We start from the raw sequence: 19,951 nt of genomic DNA, 5'->3' as shown, positions 1-19,951 counted from the left end.
GAAAGTATAAAAGATCGGTGAAGAATCCAGCTACGAACTGGTCCGTTTGGTACAACTTGGTGAGGCTCATGGGAGACGGTGCAGCCACATTACCATAACGCTGTTTACATAATAGCCTCAGATATGAGGTTTACATCTAATTGTTGTATAAGATGAATGAGTGAGTATGATACTGTTTGTATAATTATGTAATATGATTTTGGACTGTTTAATGAAGAAAAATACAATTCCCTTTTGATTTGAACTAAATCAGAGGACCGCCCCTGAGCCCAGTTAGGGTCAGACATCCTGGGACAGCCCTTTTCGGCTCTTCCGAATAAAACCCCCACTCGGGTTTTCGATCAGCAGACCTCAAGTACGAGAGTAAAGGTTTCAGACCATGTTTTTCTCCATTAGGAGGGACAAAGGTTGTAGATCATTGCTGAATCTTTTAACCAAACCACGTGGTTAAACTCTTAGACTATCGATACTGACAGAATAAGAACAAGTCTTTGATATGAATTACTAGTCTGCAGCTAGGAATTCGGTATCATTGAACGCGAAGAACGACAACCGCCGAAACACCCATTCTATAACGAATGTCACTCTGAACTATCCCCTCTTACCACAACCGAAAGAGGGAAAGAGACGGAAAATTCTACAAAAGAAGCAAACTTTTCACCAGCAATCAAGACGACACACTGAGCGTAAATATATATATTGATTGCAATTGTTCCCGAATGAGTGAGCGTTCATATGTAAAGTATTAGCATTTCAATTGTTAGAATTATTAACTCTGTAGTGACTTCTTAGTCGACCCCCACTTCCCCTTTTGTCTAACAAGCCGCCATGCCGGTTCAGCCCACTAGGGCACATTCTCCCATCATTTCATGTAACCATATTTACTGTTTATTTATGCATTTCTGTGAATTACTTAGTTAGTAATAAAGAAATTATTTAAGACAATTGATGTATGGATGACTCAATGAAGACTGGGTTCGCGCAGATAACCAACAATTTACGACGTTTGGAATGAGACTAACGTGAGGTAAAGTAAATAATGAATTAATTCGAAGACTAATTGATCAGAAAAAAATATCTGAAAAGTTATTTTAGGAAATGATAACTTTGTAATCTGAATATTTTCCTTGGTGCCCCGACTTCCTAGTTAATTACATTTACATGATTAATCAGTCTAATCGCGTAATACTAATTACAGAGAATCTTTGATAAAAACCATAAGTCTTCAGTTTAATGAGAGTAAAGACAACATATACTGTACTCTATACCATCTACAGCATCTTGCCTATGCCGTTCGGCCATCGCTCATTAATTTTTTTTTGTGCATATTCTTATTCATTCCGTTACACTTGTAAGGTAGTTGTTGTGAAATAGTTAGGTTAGATTACTTATTAGCTATGACTGCATGGTCAGAACTAGAAGCGCAAGCATTTCGCTACACTCGCATTAACATCTGCTCACCATGTGTATGTGACAAATAACATGTGATTTGATTTGATGATGAGCCAGTCAAGATGCTCTCGATGGTGCAGCTGTACAACTTTTGAGGATCTGAGGACCGAAAGCTTTTCAGCCTCCTGAGGGGGAAGAGGTGTTGTCGTGCCCTATTCACACCTGTGTGGGTGTGTGTAGACCATATCAATTACTTATTGATGTGGACACGGAGGAACTTTAAGCTCTCGAGCAGCTCCACTACAGCCCCATTAATGTGGATGGGGGGGGTGCTCGCCTCTCCGTTTCCTGTAGTCCCCAATCAGCTCCTTTGTCTTGCTGACGTTGAGACAAGAGGTTGTTGTCACCAAGGCCGTCTCATCATCGTCGTGATCAGACGACCCATTGTTGTGTCATCAGAAAACTTCATTTTAATGTTGTTGGAGTAATGTTGGAGTCGTGCGAGGCCATGCAGTCGTGGGTGAACAGAACAGAGTACAGGAGGGGACTAAGCACGCATCCCTGAAGGGACCCGGTGTTGATGGTTCGCGTGGCAGATATGTTGTTGACTACCAACACCGCCTGGGGACGGCCCATCAGGAAGTCCAGGATCAAGTTTCAGAGGGAGGGGTTCAGTTCCAGGGTCCCAGCTTGGTGATGAGCTTGGAGGGGACAATGGTGTTGAATGCTGGGCTGTAGTCAATGAACAGCATTCTGCACAGCCAGAAAGAGGACTGGCCACCCCTCATAGCCTGGTTCCTCTCTAGGTTTCTTCCTAGGTTCCTGCCTTTCTAGGGAGTTTTTCCTAGCCACCATGCTTCTACACCTGCATTGCTTGCTGTTTGGGGTTTTAGGCTGGGTTTCTGTACAGCGTTTTGTGACATCAGCTGATGTAAAAAGGGCTTTATAAATACATTTGATTGATTGATTCTTACATAAGTATTCATTTAGTCCAGGTGTATGAGGGCAGTGTGGAGGAGATATTGCGTCATCTGTGGATTTTTTGGGGGCGGTATGCGAATTGGAGTGGGTCAAGGGGTGTCTGGGATGATGGTGTTGATATGAGCCATGACCAGCCTTTCAAACCCATTTAATGGATATAGATGTGAGTGCTGCAGAGCGATACTCATTTAGACAGGTTACCTTGGTGTTCTTGGGCACAGGGACTATGGTGGTCTGCTTGAAATAAATTGGTTTTACAGACCAGGTCAGGGACAGGTTGAAAATCTAAATTATAGACAAGTTGACTAACAAATAGCAACCAAATTGTCAGAAATTATAAGCAGAAACATTAGGCTTGGGGAAAAAAATGGCTCCTGCACCCCCTGTCAAAAAGAATGTTCCGGTATCTCTGACTGTGGCAGCGTATTTTCTATATTAGTGGGTCGGGTGCAGACCTCAGATTTTGACATATAGTCTGGCGGTTGCAGATGGGTTATTAGCAATTACGGGCATGTGAACAAACACAAACGCACTCACACACACACACCCTTTACCTCTCAGCGGGGGCTCCAGGGATCCCGCTACCAGCCGAAGGTAACAGGACGGAGTTACGTTCCTCTGTCAGGGTCAAACGCCACTCTAACAGCTGGGCCTCCCTCTCCACGTCATCCTCTGACTTATCTACAAACACAATACTATTTTAGCTGCATAACACTCATTATCAATACTATTTAACTGTATAACACTCATTATCAATACTATTTTAACTGTAAAACACTCATTATCAATACTATTTTAACTGTAAAACACTCATTATTAATAGTATTTTAACTGTAAAACACTCATTATTAATACTATTTTAACTGTAAAACACTCATTATTAATACTATTTTAACTGTAAAACACTCATTATCAATACTATTTTAACTGTAAAACACTCATTATCAATACTATTTTAACTGTATAACACTCATTATTACTACTGTTAATAATAGTATTTTAACTGGCATACTCTCATTATTAATAGTATTTCAACTGTAAAACACTCATTATTACTAATATTTTTGTTCAAATACAAGTCATGAATATGCTCTGTGTGTAATGTAATGTGTCAGTCAGTCGGACCGGGCTTTTGGACCATCTTCTGCAGGTGCTGGTCCAGGTACTGTTGCCTCTTAGTGAGAGTGGTCAGCCACTGGTCTCTCAACCTCTCCAGATCACCTTCCTGCACACACACACACACACACACACACACACACACACACACACACACACACACACACACACACACACACACACACACACACACACACACACACACACACACGTCCTTGGTAGAGCATGGCGCTTGTAACACCAGGGTAGTGGGTTCGATCCCCGGGACCACCCATACGTAGAATGTATGCACACATGACTGTAAGTCGCTTTGGATAAAAGCGTCTGCTAAATGGCATATATTTATTATATTACACACACACACGGTATTATCAGAACAAAGTTCAGTTTTGCTTTGCTGTGCCCTACTAAACAACCCCCTGTGACTACTTTCCTTCACTCAACTCTTATGCGAGAACATCCATTGCATTTTCTTGATTTCTCCCATCCTCTTTCCTCACCTCCTAAAAACCCACTGGATGAGAAAGGCAGAGGGGATGGACCTCTGACCTTCTAATCCACATTTTTTTCTTTTTGAGGAGGCAACGAGAAGAGATGACGTGAAGAATCAACAAAAAAAATGCAATTGAGATTCTCCCAACGTCTCAAACTAACTATTAAAACGGATTGCAGTCAGTGTTACCTGATAGCTGTCCACGTCCTCATCCCAGCGGCAGATCTCTCGTACCTCCACGTTGCCAATGGATACAGAGAGGATGTTTGTGGCGATGAGGGGCATGGTTCCTGAGTCAGGTACAGACCGTACCTCCACCTGCAAACGACGAGACTGGCCCTGGGTGGGGAGGGGGATAGAGACAGGGTTAAGGTTAGAGGCATGGTTACTGAGTCAGACTGGCCCTGGGGGATGGGGAGGTTAGAGGCATGGTTACTGGAGACTGGCCCTGGGTGGGGAGGGGATAGAGACAGGGTTAAGGTTAGAGGCATGGTTACTGAGTCAGACTGGCCCTGGGTGGGGAGGGGGATAGAGACAGGGTTAAGGTTAGAGGCATGGTTACTGAGTCAGACTGGCCCTGGGTGGGGAGGGGGATAGAGACAGGGTTAAGGTTAGAGGCATGGTTACTGAGTCAGACTGGCCCTGGGTGGGGAGGGGGATAGAGACAGGGTTAAGGTTAGAGGCATGGTTACTGAGTCTGAGACTGGCCCTGGGTGGGGAGGGGGATAGAGACAGGGTTAAGGTTAGAGGCATGGTTACTGAGTCTGAGACTGGCCCTGGGTGGGGAGGGGGATAGAGACAGGGTTAAGGTTAGAGGCATGGTTACTGAGTCTGAGACTGGCCCTGGGTGGGGAGGGGGATAGAGACAGGGTTAAGGTTAGAGGCATGGTTACTGAGTCTGAGACTGGCCCTGGGTGGGGAGGGGGATAGAGACAGGGTTAAGGTTAGAGGCATGGTTACTGAGTCTGAGACTGGCCCTGGGTGGGGAGGGGATAGAGACAGGGTTAAGTTAGAGGGATGGTTAGGGATAGAGGCATGGTTACTGAGTCAGACTGGCCCTGGGTGGGGGGGGATAGAGACAGGGTTAAGGTTAGAGGCATGGTTACTGAGTCTGAGACTGGCCCTGGGTGGGGAGGGGATAGAGACAGGGTTAAGGTTAGAGGCATGGTTCCTGAGTCTGAGACTGGCCCTGGGTGGGGAGGGGATAGAGACAGGGTTAAGGTTAGAGGCATGGTTCCTGAGTCTGAGACTGGCCCTGGGTGGGGAGGGGGATAGAGACAGGGTGGGAAGGGGATAGAGAAGGTTAGAGGCATGGGCCTGAGTCTGAGACTGGCCCTGGGTGGGGAGGGGGGAGGGGATAGAGACAGGGTTAAGGTTAGAGGCATGGTTACTGAGTCTGAGACTGGCCCTGGGTGGGGAGGGGGGGATAGAGACAGGGTTAGACTGGTTAGAGGCATGGTTACTGAGTCTGAGACTGGCCCTGGGTGGGGAGGGGATAGAGACAGGGTTAAGGTTAGAGGCATGGTTACTGAGTCTGAGACTGGCCCTGGGTGGGGAGGGGATAGAGACAGGGTTAAGGTTAGAGGCATGGTTACTGAGTCAGACTGGCCCTGGGTGGGGAGGGGGATAGAGACAGGGTTAAGGTTAGAGGCATGGTTCCTGAGTCTGAGACTGGCCCTGGGTGGGGAGGGGGATAGAGACAGGGTTAAGGTTAGAGGCATGGTTCCTGAGTCTGAGACTGGCCCTGGGTGGGGAGGGGATAGAGACAGGGCTAAGGTTAGAGGCATGGTTACTGAGTCTGAGACTGGCCCTGGGTGGGGAGGGGATAGAGACAGGGTTAAGGTTAGAGGGATGGTTACTGAGTCTGAGACTGGCCCTGGGTGGGGAGGGGGATAGAGACAGGGTTCAGGTTAGAGGGATGGTTACTGAGTCTGAGACTGGCCCTGGGTGGGGAGGGGGATAGAGACAGGGTTAAGGTTAGAGGCATGGTTACTGAGTCAGACTGGCCCTGGGTGGGGAGGGGATAGAGACAGGGTTAAGGTTAGAGGCATGGTTACTGAGTCAGACTGGCCCTGGGTGGGGAGGGGATAGAGACAGGGTTAAGGTTAGAGGCATGGTTACTACTGAGTCAGACTGGCCCTGGGTGGGGAGGGGGATAGAGACAGGGTTAAGGTTAGAGGCATGGTTACTGAGTCAGACTGGCCCTGGGTGGGGAGGATAGAGACAGGGTTAAGGTTAGAGGCATGGTTACTGAGTCAGACTGGCCCTGGGTGGGGAGGGGAAGATAGAGACAGGGTTAAGGTTGGGAGGCATGGTTACTGAGTCTCGAGACTGGCCCTGGGTGGGGAGGGGGATAGAGACAGGGTTAAGGTTAGAGGCATGGTTACTGAGTCTGAGACTGGCCCTGGGTGGGGATTTGGGGGATAGAGACAGGGTTAAGGTTAGAGGGATGGTTACTGAGTCAGACTGGCCCTGGGTGGGGATGCTTTGGGGGGGATAGAGACAGGGTTAAGGTTAGAGGGATGGTTACTGAGTCAGACTGGCCCTGGGTGGGGAGGGGGATAGAGACAGGGTTAAGGTTAGAGGGATGGTTACTGAGTCCTGGAAGGAACGTACCTCCACACGACAAGACTGAACCTACTAAACACTTATTTCATGTGCCTATGATATGACGTTTTCATCTATAACCCATCTATCCATAAGATGGAAACTTCCGTACACACTCCTGTTTGAGAAACACACACACACACACACACACACACACACACACACACACACACACACACACACACACACACACACACACACACACACACACACACACACACACACACACACACACACACACCACAGTGGGGGGGAAAAAAAGTGTTCAGTCAGCCACCAATTGTGCAAGTTCTCCCACTTAAAAAGATGAGAGAGGCCTGTAATGTTCATCATAGGTACACTTCAACTATGACAGACAAAATGAGAAAAAAAATCCAGAAAATCACATTGTAGGATTTTTAATTAATTTATTTGCAAATTATGGTGGAAAATAAGTATTTGGTCACCTACAAACAAGCAAGATTTCTGGCTCTCACAGACCTGTAACTTCTTCTTTAAGAGGCTCCTCTGTCCTCCACTCGTTACCTGTATTAATGGCACCTGTTTGAACTTTGTTATCAGTATAAAAGACACCTGTCCACAACCTCAAACAGTCACACTCCAAACTCCACTATGGCCAAGACCAAAGAGCTGTCAAAGGACACCAGAAACAAAATTGTAGACCTGCACCAGGCTGGGAAGACTAAATCTGCAATAGGTAAGCAGCTTGGTTTGAAGAAATCAACTGTGGGAGAAATTATTAGGAAATGGAAGACATACAAGACCACTGATAATCTCCCTCGATCTGGGGCTCCACGCAAGATCTCATCCCGTGGGGTCAAAATGATCACAAGAACGGTGAGCAAAAATCCCAGAACCACACGGGGGGACCTAGTGAATGACCTGCAGAGAGCTGGGACCAAAGTAACAAAGCCTACCATCAGTAACACACTACGCCGCCAGGGACTCAAATCCTGCAGTACCAGATGTGTCCCCCTGCTTAAGCCAGTACATGTCCAGGCCCGTCTGAAGTTTGCTAGAGAGCATTTGGATGATCCTTAAGAAGATTGGGAGAATGTCATATGGTCAGATGAAACCAAAATATAACTTTTTGGTAAAAACTCAACTCGTTGTGTTTGTAGGACAAAGAATGCTGAGTTGCATCCAAAGAACACCATACCTACTGTGAAGCATGGGGGTGGAAACATCATGCTTTGGGGCTGTTTTTCTGCAAAGGGACCAGGACGACTGATCCGTGTAAAGGAAAGAATGAATGGGGCCATGTATCGTGAGATTTTGAGTGAAAACCTCCTTCCATCAGCAAGGGCATTGAAGATGAAACGTGGCTGGGTCTTTCAGCATGACAATGATCCCAAACACACCGCCCGGGCAGACATTAAGGAGTGGCATTTCGACATTAAGAAGCATTTCAAGGTCCTGGAGTGGCCTAGCCAGTCTCCAGATCTCAACCCCATAGAAAATCTTTGGAGGGAGTTGAAAGTCCATGTTGCCCAGCAACAGCCCCAAAACATCACTGCTCTCGAGGAGATCTGCATGGAGGAATGGGCCAAAATACCAGCAACAGTGTGTGGAAACCTTGTGAAGACTTACAGAAAACATGTGACCTCTGTCATTGCCAACAAAGGGTATATAACAAAGTATTGAGATAAACTTTTGTTATTGACCAAATACTTATTTTCAACCATAATTTGCAAATAAATAAATAAAAAAATCCTACAATTTTTTTTTCTAATTTTGTCTGTCATAGTTGAAGTGTACATATGATGAAAATTACAGGCCTCTCATCTTTTTAAGTGGGAGAACTTACACAATTGGTGGCTGACAAAATACTTTTTTGTCCTACTGTACACCAGACCAGACCAGACATTACACAGACCAGACATTACACAGACAGACCAGACACAAGACCACACACAGACCACACATTACACCAGACCAGACATTACACACACACACACACACACACAGTAGAATGTCCTCACAAGAATAGAAAAAAAATACACAGAAACACAGCTACCTGTCTGAGTTGGAAGATGCCCCCGGTGCGTACGTCCTTGGGTGGTAGGACCTCTACAGGTGTGAACTCTCCTGCGTCATTCAGCTCCAACACCTGAACCCAGAGATCCAGCCTACGAGTCACCTCACTCCACCTGGAGACACACAGACCAGATATTGTACCAGACCAGACATTAAACCAGACCAGACATTAAACCAGACATTATACCAGACCCGACATTATACCAGACATTATACCAGACCAGACATTATACCAGACATTATACCAGACCAGACATTAAACCAGACATTATACCAGACATTATACCAGACCAGACATTAAACCAGACCAGACATTAAACCAGACATTATACCAGACATTATACCAGACATTATACCAGACCAGACATTATACCAGACATTATACCAGACATTATACCAGACCAGACATTATACCAGACATTATACCAGACCAGACATTATACCAGACCAGAAATTAAACCAGACATTATACCAGACCAGACATTACACTAGAGCAGACCAGACATTACACTAGACATTACACTAGACCAGACATTACACCAGACCAGACATTACACCAGACCAGACCAGACATTACACCAGACCAGACATTATACAAGACCAGACATTATACCAGACCAGACATTACACCAGACCAGACCAGACATTACACCAGACCAGACATTATACCAGACCAGACATTATACCAGACCAGACATTATACCAGACCAGACATTAGACCAGACCAGACATTACACTAGACATTACACTAGACCAGACCAGACATTACACTAGACCAGACCAGACATTACACCAGACCAGACATTACACCAGACCAGACATTACACCAGACCAGACATTACACCAGACCAGACATTATACCAGACCAGACATTATACCAGACCAGACATTACACTAGACCAGACCAGACATTACACCAGACCAGACCAGACATTACACTAGACCAGACCAGACATTACACTAGACCAGACCAGACATTACACTAGACCAGACCAGACATTACACCAGACCAGACATTACACCAGACCAGACCAGACATTACACTAGACCAGACCAGACCAGACATTATACCAGACCAGACATTATACCAGACCAGACATTATACCAGACCAGACATTACACCAGACCAGACATTATACACCAGACCAGACATTATACCAGACCAGACATTATACCAGACCAGACATTATACCAGACCAGACATTATACCAGACCAGACATTATACCAGACCAGACATTACACCAGACCAGACATTACACTAGACCAGACCAGACCAGACATTACACTAGACCAGACCAGACATTACACTAGACATTACACTAGACCAGACATTATACCAGACCAGACATTACACTAGACATTACACTAGACCAGACATTATACCAGACCAGACATTATACCAGACCAGACATTATACCAGACCAGACATTACACCAGACCAGACATTATACCAGACCAGACATTACCAGACCAGACCAGACATTACACCAGACCAGACCAGACATTACACCAGACCAGACCAGACATTACACCAGACCAGACCAGACATTACACCAGACCAGACATTATACCAGACCAGACATTACACCAGACCAGACATTATACCAGACCAGACATTATACCAGACCAGACATTATACCAGACCAGACATTACCAGACCAGACCAGACATTACACCAGACCAGACCAGACATTACACCAGACCAGACAGACATTACACCAGACCAGACATTATACCAGACCATACATTACACCAGACCAGACATTATACCAGACCAGACATTACACCAGACCAGACACACCAGACCAGACCAGACATTACACCAGACCAGACATTACACCAGACCAGACCAGACATTACACCAGACCAGACATTACCAGACCAGACATTACACCAGACCAGACATTACATTACACCAGACCAGACATTACATTACACCAGACCAGACATTATACCAGACCAGACATTATACCAGACCAGACATTACACCAGACCAGACATTACACCAGACCAGACATTACACCAGACCAGACATTACACCAGACCAGACATTTACAGACCAGACCAGACATTATACACCAGACCAGACCAGACCAGACATTATACCAGACCAGACCAGACCAGACATTACACCAGACCAGACATTACACCAGACCAGACATTATACCAGACCAGACATTATACCAGACCAGACATTATACCAGACCAGACATTACACCAGACCAGACATTATACCAGACCAGACATTATACCAGACCAGACATTATACCAGACCAGACATTATACCAGACCAGACATTATACCAGACCAGACATTACACCAGACCAGACCAGACATTACACCAGACCAGACATTACATTACACCAGACCAGACATTATACCAGACCAGACCAGACCAGACATTACACCAGACCAGACATTATACCAGACCAGACCAGACATTACACCAGACCAGACATTATACCAGACCAGACATTATACCAGACCAGACCAGACCAGACATTATACCAGACCAGACATTACACCAGACCAGACATTATACCAGACCAGACATTACACCAGACCAGACATTACACCAGACCAGACCAGACATTATACCAGACCAGACATTACACCAGACCAGACATTACACCAGACCAGACATTACACCAGACCAGACATTACACCAGACCAGACATTACACCAGACCAGACATTACACCAGACCAGACATTATACCAGACCAGACATTATACCAGACCAGACATTATACCAGACCAGACATTACACCAGACATTATACCAGACCAGACATTATACCAGACCAGACATTATACCAGACCAGACATTATACCAGACCAGACATTATACCAGACCAGACATTACACCAGACCAGACCAGACCAGACATTACACCAGACCAGACATTATACCAGACCAGACATTACACCAGACCAGACCAGACCAGACATTACACCAGACCAGACATTACACCAGACCAGACATTACACCAGACCAGACATTACACCAGACCAGACATTACCGGAGTCGTACTCATTAGTGCCCACTTTGCAAAACATTTTGCAATCAGAACACATTTTCCAATGAAAAATAGAGTTTGTTATTGAACAAGTCCAGATAGCCTCTCGTTTCATCCACTTGGGTTCTAGTGAATTACAACCCAGTACACACCAACCCATATGTCCCATCTACACCGGTAGACTCCTATTATCCTACCAGATCTCACCTCTCTCTGAGGGTTCGTGTCTTGGCCTGAATGACTCCCAGATCCCAGAGAGCCAGGTTCCTGCGGTGGTTCACCTGTTTATGTCCAAACACCTCGATGGCCACTGCCCCCTCCGCCACAAACTCCACAAACTCCTCGGACACACACACCTCCAGCTCCTGGGAACAAACACGTATAGACAAACAAACATGGGCACTGTTCTACGGTTCTTCTGCTTTACTCTGGGTAGGTTTGCAAAATCCTGGAAACTTGGCGATGGCTGATTTTTTATTTATCCTAACCAACTGTATTATTTAGTTGTTTTTTTGTTGTTGTTGTTGTTGCATTGTTTGTAACTTATTTTGTACATAATATTGCTACTACCGTCTCTTATGACCGAAAAAGCTTTCTGGATAACAGAACAGCGATTACTCATCTCGAACTGGACGAAGATTATTTATTTTTACGACGCTCGTCAGATGTGGCAGGGCTATTACAAACTATTACAGACAACAAAGGGAAACTGCCGTGAGATGCCAAGTGACGGGAGCCTACAAGACAAGCTAAATGCCTTTTTATGTTCGCTTCGAGGCAAGCAACACTGAAGCATGCATGAGAGCACCAGCTGTTCTGGACAACTGTGTGATCACCCTTGTCATGGATCACTCCGGAACTTTCCGGCACAACTGTCCCCTATTCCCACTGATTAGTATATATGTGCCCTTTGGTTTCCATGGTCTTGTTGATTATTGTTGCAATGTCCGTTGGTACGTGCGAGTACCTGTGTTGTGTGTTTTGGGATTTCGTGCCCTTGTGGATTGCGAAGCTGATTACGGGTCTCGTTCCGTGTGATAATCATTGTGCGCGTGTGTTATTTATTCGAGGTACTCCTCGCTCTTTTGTTTGGGTTCCAGCCCTGTGTTTTTGTATTGTGTTTGTTTGGTCTTCGTCCTTGCCTATACACGGAACACCATCATTTGGGTACATTAAAAAAAACGATTACGCATTCCTGCTTCTGTCTCCAGAATCAAATATACCAACTAGACAACCCTCTACGTAGCCGATGTGAGCAAGACCTTTAAACAGGTAAACATTCATAAAGCCGAAAGCCAGACGGATTACCAGGATGTGTACTCAAAGCGCGGACCAACTGTCAAGTGTCTCCACTGACATTTTCAACCTCTCCCTGACCGAGTCTGTAATACCTACATGTTTCAAGCAGACCACCATATGCCCAGGTAACCTGGCTGAATGATTACCTACACACACCCGGTACCGGTACCCCATGTATATCGCCTCCACACTGACCCGGTACCGGTACCCCCTGTATATAGCCTCCACATTGATTAGGTACTGGTACCCCCTGTATATAGCCTCCACATTGACCCAGTACCGGTACCCCATGTATATAGCCTCCACACTGACCCGGTACCGGTACCCTATGTATATAGCCTCCCACTGACCCGGTACCGGTACCCCATGTATATAGCCTCCACACTGACTCTGTACCGGTACCCCCTGTATATAGCCTCCACACTGACCCGGTACCGGTACCCCATGTATATAGCCTCCACATTGACCCGGTACCGGTACCCCATGTATATAGCCTCCACATTGACCCGGTACCCCCTGTATATAGCCTCCACACTGACCCGGTACCGGTACCCCCTGTATATAGCCTCCACACTGACCCGGTACCGGTACCCCATGTATATAGCCTCCACACTGACCTGGTACTGGTACCCCATGTATATAGCCTCCACACTGACCCGGTACTGGTACCCCATGTATATAGCCTCCACATTGACCCGGTACCCCATGTATATAGCCTCCACATTCAGCGTAGCCTAGTGGTTAGACTGACCTGGTACCGGAAGGTTGTAGTTCATAGCCTCCACACTGACAAGGTACCCCAAATATAGCCTGCCACCTGACAGGCAGTTAACCCACTGTACCCTATGTACATAGCCGTCATTGAAAATAAGAATATGTTCTGAACATTCAGCTTGCCTGGTTAAATAAACTAGTAAAATAAAAAAAGCTGAAAGGTACAAATAGTCGTTCTGCCCCTGAACAGGCAGTTAACCCACTGTTCCTAGGCCGTCATTGAAAATAAGAATATGTTCTGAACTGACTTGCCTGGTTAAATAAAGGTAAAATTTTTTAAAAAGCCTGACCCGGTACCCCATGTATATAACCTCCACACTGACCCGGTACCGGTACCCCATGTATATAGCCTCGTTATAGTATTACTTCATTTTTTACTTTATTTTGTAAATATTTTTTATAACTATTTCTTGAACTGCGTTGTTGGTTAAGCTTACTACCTTTCACCCAGCATTATGGCACTCACATTCCTATTTCCAATTCCTGGAGTCGGAGGAAGCAGGGCTTGCTGCACCTCAGATGAAGAAACGACCTCCGAGCCTCAGAGCAAGGGGCTTTAGCACAGGTCTGAGTGAGCGGTGAGCCCCTCCACAAAAACACTATTGTGATACCAGTGCCTCCACGTTTAGAGTAATGCTACGTCAGGCATTACCGGAGCCCCCTGTGTCCACAAGGGGACAGGCTTCATCTCGCACAACTTAGTTTGGAAGCTTGTTTAAATGTTTAAATCCCCCCTCTGTAGCCCACTCGGTTACCCTAGGCTCAGTGAAGAGCGGAGTTAAGTTCGAAGGAATGAATCCGAGCCTCAGGCTTATCAACTGTGGAAGCGAGACACGTATTTCATTGGCCTTGTCAGGCGTGATTATAGATCCTTCAACCCAAGTCTGTTGTACTGTTCAGGGAACAGTAGTTATAGTCACGTGGTGAGAGACTCCTCTTTAGCGAATAAAAGCACAGAAAAGGACATATAGAAAGGCCTTCAAACCTCGGCATATCTAGTGACTCCCCCATTCAGGGCCGGACGACCACATCCGGAGCCCCTACTTCCAGGAGGGTGGCTAACTTCCTGCAATTCTATCAAATTTTACCATGAGGCCGAGAGAACATTTTTGCAGTTTTAAAGCAAATTTTCTGCAATTCTACACATTTTGTCATGGCTTATGGCATGTTTATATAATATCTGGCGGGGGGTCCCCAGGGCACATGCCCTGCGTGCCCGTTCAGTAATCCGGCCCCGACTCCATTGTCCCACCTTGCTACTGTCGAAAAGTACGGTGCAGAGGGGATCTCTGCTGGTGGCTGAGGGGGGTGTAGGCTCCACCTCTGGGGCGATGAACACAGGCTCATCCTGCCCCCAGAAATGGTACTGGCAGAACACAAAGTTACACAGGTGACGAGGAAGACCTGTAGCCTGCAGGATCCTGACCTGGAGACAGAGAGAGGAGGGAGGAGAGGGAGAGGAGGGAGGAGACAGAGAGGGAGAGAGGAGGAGAAGGGAGGAGACAGAGGGAGGAGGGAGGAGAGGGAGAGGAGGGAGGAGATGGGAGGAGACAGAGGGAGGAGACAGTGGGGAGGAGAGAGAGAGGGGGAGGAGAGAGAGGGAGGAGGGAGGAGATGGGAGGAGACAGAGGGAGGAGACAGTGGGGAAGAGAGAGGGGGAGAAAGGAGGAGACAGAGGGAGAGAGGGAGGAGACAGAGAGGGAGACAGGAGGAGAAGGGAGGAGACAGAGAGGGAGGAGAGAGGAGAAAGGAGGAGACAGAGAGAGGAGAGAGAGGAGGAGAAGGGAGGAGACAGTGGGGGGAGAGAGGAGAAAGGAGGAGACAGAGGGAGAGAGGGAGAGAGGAGAAAGGAGGAGACAGAGGGCGGGGAGGAGGAGACAGTGGGGAGGAGAGAGAGAGGGAGAGAGAGAGGGAAGAGACAGAGCAGGGAGAGAGAGGGAAGAGAGTGAGCGGGGAGGAGAGAGAGAGGGGAGAGAGTGAGAGGGAAGAGAGAGAGAGGGAAGAGAGGTGAGCGGGGAGGAGAGAGAGAGGGAAGAGAATGAGCAGGGGGGAGGAGAGAGAGAGAGGGAAGAGAGAGAGCGGGGAGGAGAGAGAGAGGGAAGAGAGTGAGCAGGGAGGGAGAGAGAGAGGGAAGAGAGTGAGCGGGGAGAGAGAGAGAGAGGGGAGAGAGAGAGGGAAGAGAGACACATTACACAATGAGCGGGGAGGAGAGAGAGATTAGAGGGAAGAGAATGAGCAGGGAGGAGAGAGAGAGGGAAGAGAGACAAGGGAAGAGAGTGAGCGGGGAGGATGACATATTACATATTACATGACATATTACAGAGAGACTGGGAAGAGAGACATATTACATAGCAGGGAGGAGAGAGAGAAAGAAGAGAGTGAGCATGGGAGGAGAGAGAGAAAGACAAAACACTTAGCACATATTACATTACAGCATATATATTACATAACACATATTACAATACAGCAGCGTGACAAAAGATCCTTTACATGACCTCAGAGACACTGACATATTACATATTACATTACATATTACATTACATATTACATTACATATTACATGACATATTACATATTACATATTACATTACATATTACATATTACATGACATATTACATATTACATATTACATTACATATTACATTACATATTACATGACATATTACATATTACATGACATATTACATATTACATGACATATTACATATTACATTACATATTACATGACATATTACATATTACATATTACATATTACATTACATTACATATTACATTACATTACATTACATATTACATTACATTACATTACATATTACATATTACATTACATGATATATTACATATTACATTACATATTACATATTACATATTACATTACATTACATATTACATTACATATTACATTACATATTACATTACACATTACATTACATATTACATATTATATTACATATTACATTACATTACATATTACATTACATATTACATATTACATTACATTACATATTACACATTACATTACATATTACATATTATTACATTTACATTACATATTACATTACATTACATATTACATTACATATTACATTACATATTACATGACATATTACATTACATATTACATTACATATTACATTACATATTACATTACATATTACATTACATATTACATATTACATTACATATTACATTACATATTATATTACATTACATATTACATTACATTACATTTACATATTACATTACATATTACATTACATATTACATTACATATTACATTACATATTACATTACATATTACATTACATATTACATTATTACATATTACATTATTACATTACATTACATTACATATTACATATTACATATTACATATTACATTACATTACATATTACATATTACATTACATTACATATTACATTACATATTACATTACATATTACATATTACATTACATTACATATTACATTACATATTACATTACATATTACATTACATATTACATTACATATTACATTACATTACATTACATATTACATATTACATTACATATTACATTACATATTACATATTACATTACATTACATACATTATTACATTACACATTACATATTACATTACATATTACATTACATGACATTACATTACATTACATATTACATTACATTACATTACATTACATTACATATTACATTACATATTACATGACATTACATATGTGTTTACAGGAGCTTACATTTCAGTGTGTCTGATGTCCATCTATGCGTATTCACAGCATATTACATTTCAGTGTATTACTGATTGTCCATCTATGTTACATATTACATTACATATTACAGGTTACATAGCTGACATTTCAGTGTGTCTGATGTCCATCTATGTGTTTCAGGACCTGACATTTCAGTGTGTCTGATGTCCATCTATGTGTTTCAGGACCTGATGTTGTCTCTTACCACACACTCCATTTTGCGTTCCTGTGTCTCGCCATCTGGACTGGTCTCTACTTTCTCCAGCCCCTCGCTCCCTCGCCACACCTCCACATGTAGACGCCCTGCAACCTAACAGGAAGTCAGACATCTCAGTCAAACACACACACGGCCGTACTGGTTGCTGGGTATAGCGTACTGCAGCTTGACTTTTGTAGAACACACACACACACACACACACACACACACACACACACACACACACACAGTCACACACAGTCACCTCTCCCTTCTGGTTGATGATGGGTACAGCGTACTGCAGCTTGACGTCGTAGAAGAGACAGGCCAGAAACACGTTGGCCACTCCTATCAGACTGTGGTTCTCCTGCTCGTCGAAGAACGGGTCGGCACGCTTGAAGTAGGAACGCATCACCTAGACAGAGACCAGGGGAGAGAGGGAGACGGGGGGGTGAGGAAAGGGGGAGACAGTGGGTGAGGAGAGGGGGAGACAGTGGATGAGGAGAGGGGGAGACAGTGGGTGAGGAGAGGGGGAGACAGTGGGTATTGAGGAGAGGGGGAGACAGTGGGTGAGGGGGGAACAGTGGGTGAGGAGAGGGGGAGACAGTGGGTGAGGAAAGGGGAGACAGTGGGTGAGGAGAGGGGAGACAGTGGGTGAGGAGAGGGGGGGGAGACAGTGGGTGAAGAGAGGGGAGACAGTGGGTGGGAGGGGGAGACAGTGGGTGAGAGGGGGAGACAGTGGGTGGGGGAAAGGGGGAGACAGTGGGTGAGGAAAGGGGGAGACAGTGGGTGAGGAAAGGGGGAGACAGAGAGGGAGACAGGGGTGAGGAAGGAGGGGAGACAGTGGTTGACAGGGGGAAAGAGGGGAGACGGGGGGTGAGGGAAGTGGTTGAGGAAAGGGGACGGGGTGAGGAAAGGGGGGGGAGAGGGGGACGTGGGTGAGGAAGGGGGAGACAGTGGGTGAGGAAAGGGGGAGAGAGAGGGAGACTGTGTGAGGAAAGGGGGAGAGAGGGAGACGGGGTGAGGAAAGGGGGAGACAGTGGGTGAGGAAAGGGGGAGACGGGGTGAGGAAAAGACAGGGGTGAGAGGGGGACGTGGGTGAGGAAAGGGGGAGACAGTGTGTGAGGAAAGGGGAGAGAGAGGGAGACTGGGTGAGGAAAGGGGGAGACAGTGGGTGAGGAAAGGGGGAGAGAGAGGGAGACGGGGTGAGGAAAGGGGGAGACAGTGGGTGAGGAAAGGGGGAGAGAGAGGGAGACGAGGGTGAGGAAAGGGGGAGACAGTGGGTGAGGAAAGGGGGAGAGAGGGAGACTGGTGAGGAAAGGGGGAGGAGGAAAGGTGAGAGAAAGGGGGAGACAGGGGTGAGGAAAAAGAGGGGAGAGAGGAGGGGAGACAGTGGGTGAGGAAAGGGGGAGAGAGTGGGTGAGGAAAGGGGGAGAGAGAGGGTGAGGAAAGGGGGAGAGAGAGGGTGAGGAAAGGGGGAGAGAGAGGGGGACTCACAGGGTTGTCATCGTCGTAGTCCTTCCACTCCTGGTACAGTTCTCTCATGTCCACCAGTCTGTTCTCCATCTTCTCCAGAGCCCAGATCTGTTTCCCTTTACCCTTACGTCTCACCTGCACCGCAGGCTCACTTAGCACCGCATCACGCTGTAGAGAGGGAAAGAGAGAGAGAGGGAGAGAGCGAGAGAGAGAAAGAGAGAGCGAGAGAGAGAAAGAGAGAGCGAGAGAGAGAAAGAGCGAGAGAGAGAGAAAGAGAGAGAAAGAGAGAAAAAGAGAGATCGAGAGCAAGAGAGGGGGAGAGAAAGAGAGAAAAAAAGAGGGAGAGAGAGAAAGAGAAAGAGAAAGAGAAAAAGAGAAAGAGAGAAGGAGAGAGAAAGAGAGAGGGAGAGGGAGAAAGCGAGAGCAAGAAAGAAAAAAAGAGAGAGAGAGAGCAAGAAAGAGAAAAAGAGAGAAAGAGAGAGGGAGAGAGGGAGCGAGAGAGAGAAAGAGAGAGAGAGAAAGAGATAGAGGGGGAAAGAGTTTGTGTGTGTACATACAGTTGAAGTAGGAAGTTTACATACACTTAGGTTGGAGTAATTAAAACTCGTTTTTCAACCATTCCACAAATTTCTTGTTAACAAACTATAGTTTTGGCAAGTCAGTTAGGACATCTACTTGGTGCATGACAAGTCATTTTTCCAACAATTGTTTACGGATTATTTCACTGTATCACAATTCCAAGCTTCTGACATGATTTGAGTCAATTGGAGGTGTACCTGTGGATGTATTCCAAGGCCTACCTTCAAACTCAG

General features: G+C 45.7%; 1 protein-coding gene across 1 annotated transcript in view; it reads right to left on the bottom strand.

Annotated features, from left to right (window-relative positions):
* LOC118378235 (kinesin-like protein KIF13B) overlaps positions 1–19,951 on the bottom strand; it is an 84,579-nt gene that overhangs the window by 26,219 nt on the left and 38,409 nt on the right. The window contains exons 21-29 of the mRNA XM_052524340.1: positions 19,161–19,307; positions 17,929–18,078; positions 17,673–17,777; positions 14,969–15,142; positions 11,851–12,008; positions 8,607–8,739; positions 4,172–4,321; positions 3,499–3,598; positions 2,928–3,054 (exon numbers count right to left, since the gene is read on the bottom strand). Of these exons, the coding sequence (XP_052380300.1) occupies positions 2,928–3,054; positions 3,499–3,598; positions 4,172–4,321; positions 8,607–8,739; positions 11,851–12,008; positions 14,969–15,142; positions 17,673–17,777; positions 17,929–18,078; positions 19,161–19,307 (1,244 nt within the window). The remainder of the gene's footprint in view (positions 1–2,927; positions 3,055–3,498; positions 3,599–4,171; positions 4,322–8,606; positions 8,740–11,850; positions 12,009–14,968; positions 15,143–17,672; positions 17,778–17,928; positions 18,079–19,160; positions 19,308–19,951) is intronic.

This window comes from Oncorhynchus keta, chromosome 8 (assembly GCF_023373465.1).
Source record: "Oncorhynchus keta strain PuntledgeMale-10-30-2019 chromosome 8, Oket_V2, whole genome shotgun sequence".
NCBI lineage: Eukaryota > Metazoa > Chordata > Actinopteri > Salmoniformes > Salmonidae > Oncorhynchus > Oncorhynchus keta.
The sequence above is the reverse complement of the archived record's forward strand: the minus strand, read 5'-3'. Positions and strand labels throughout refer to the sequence as shown.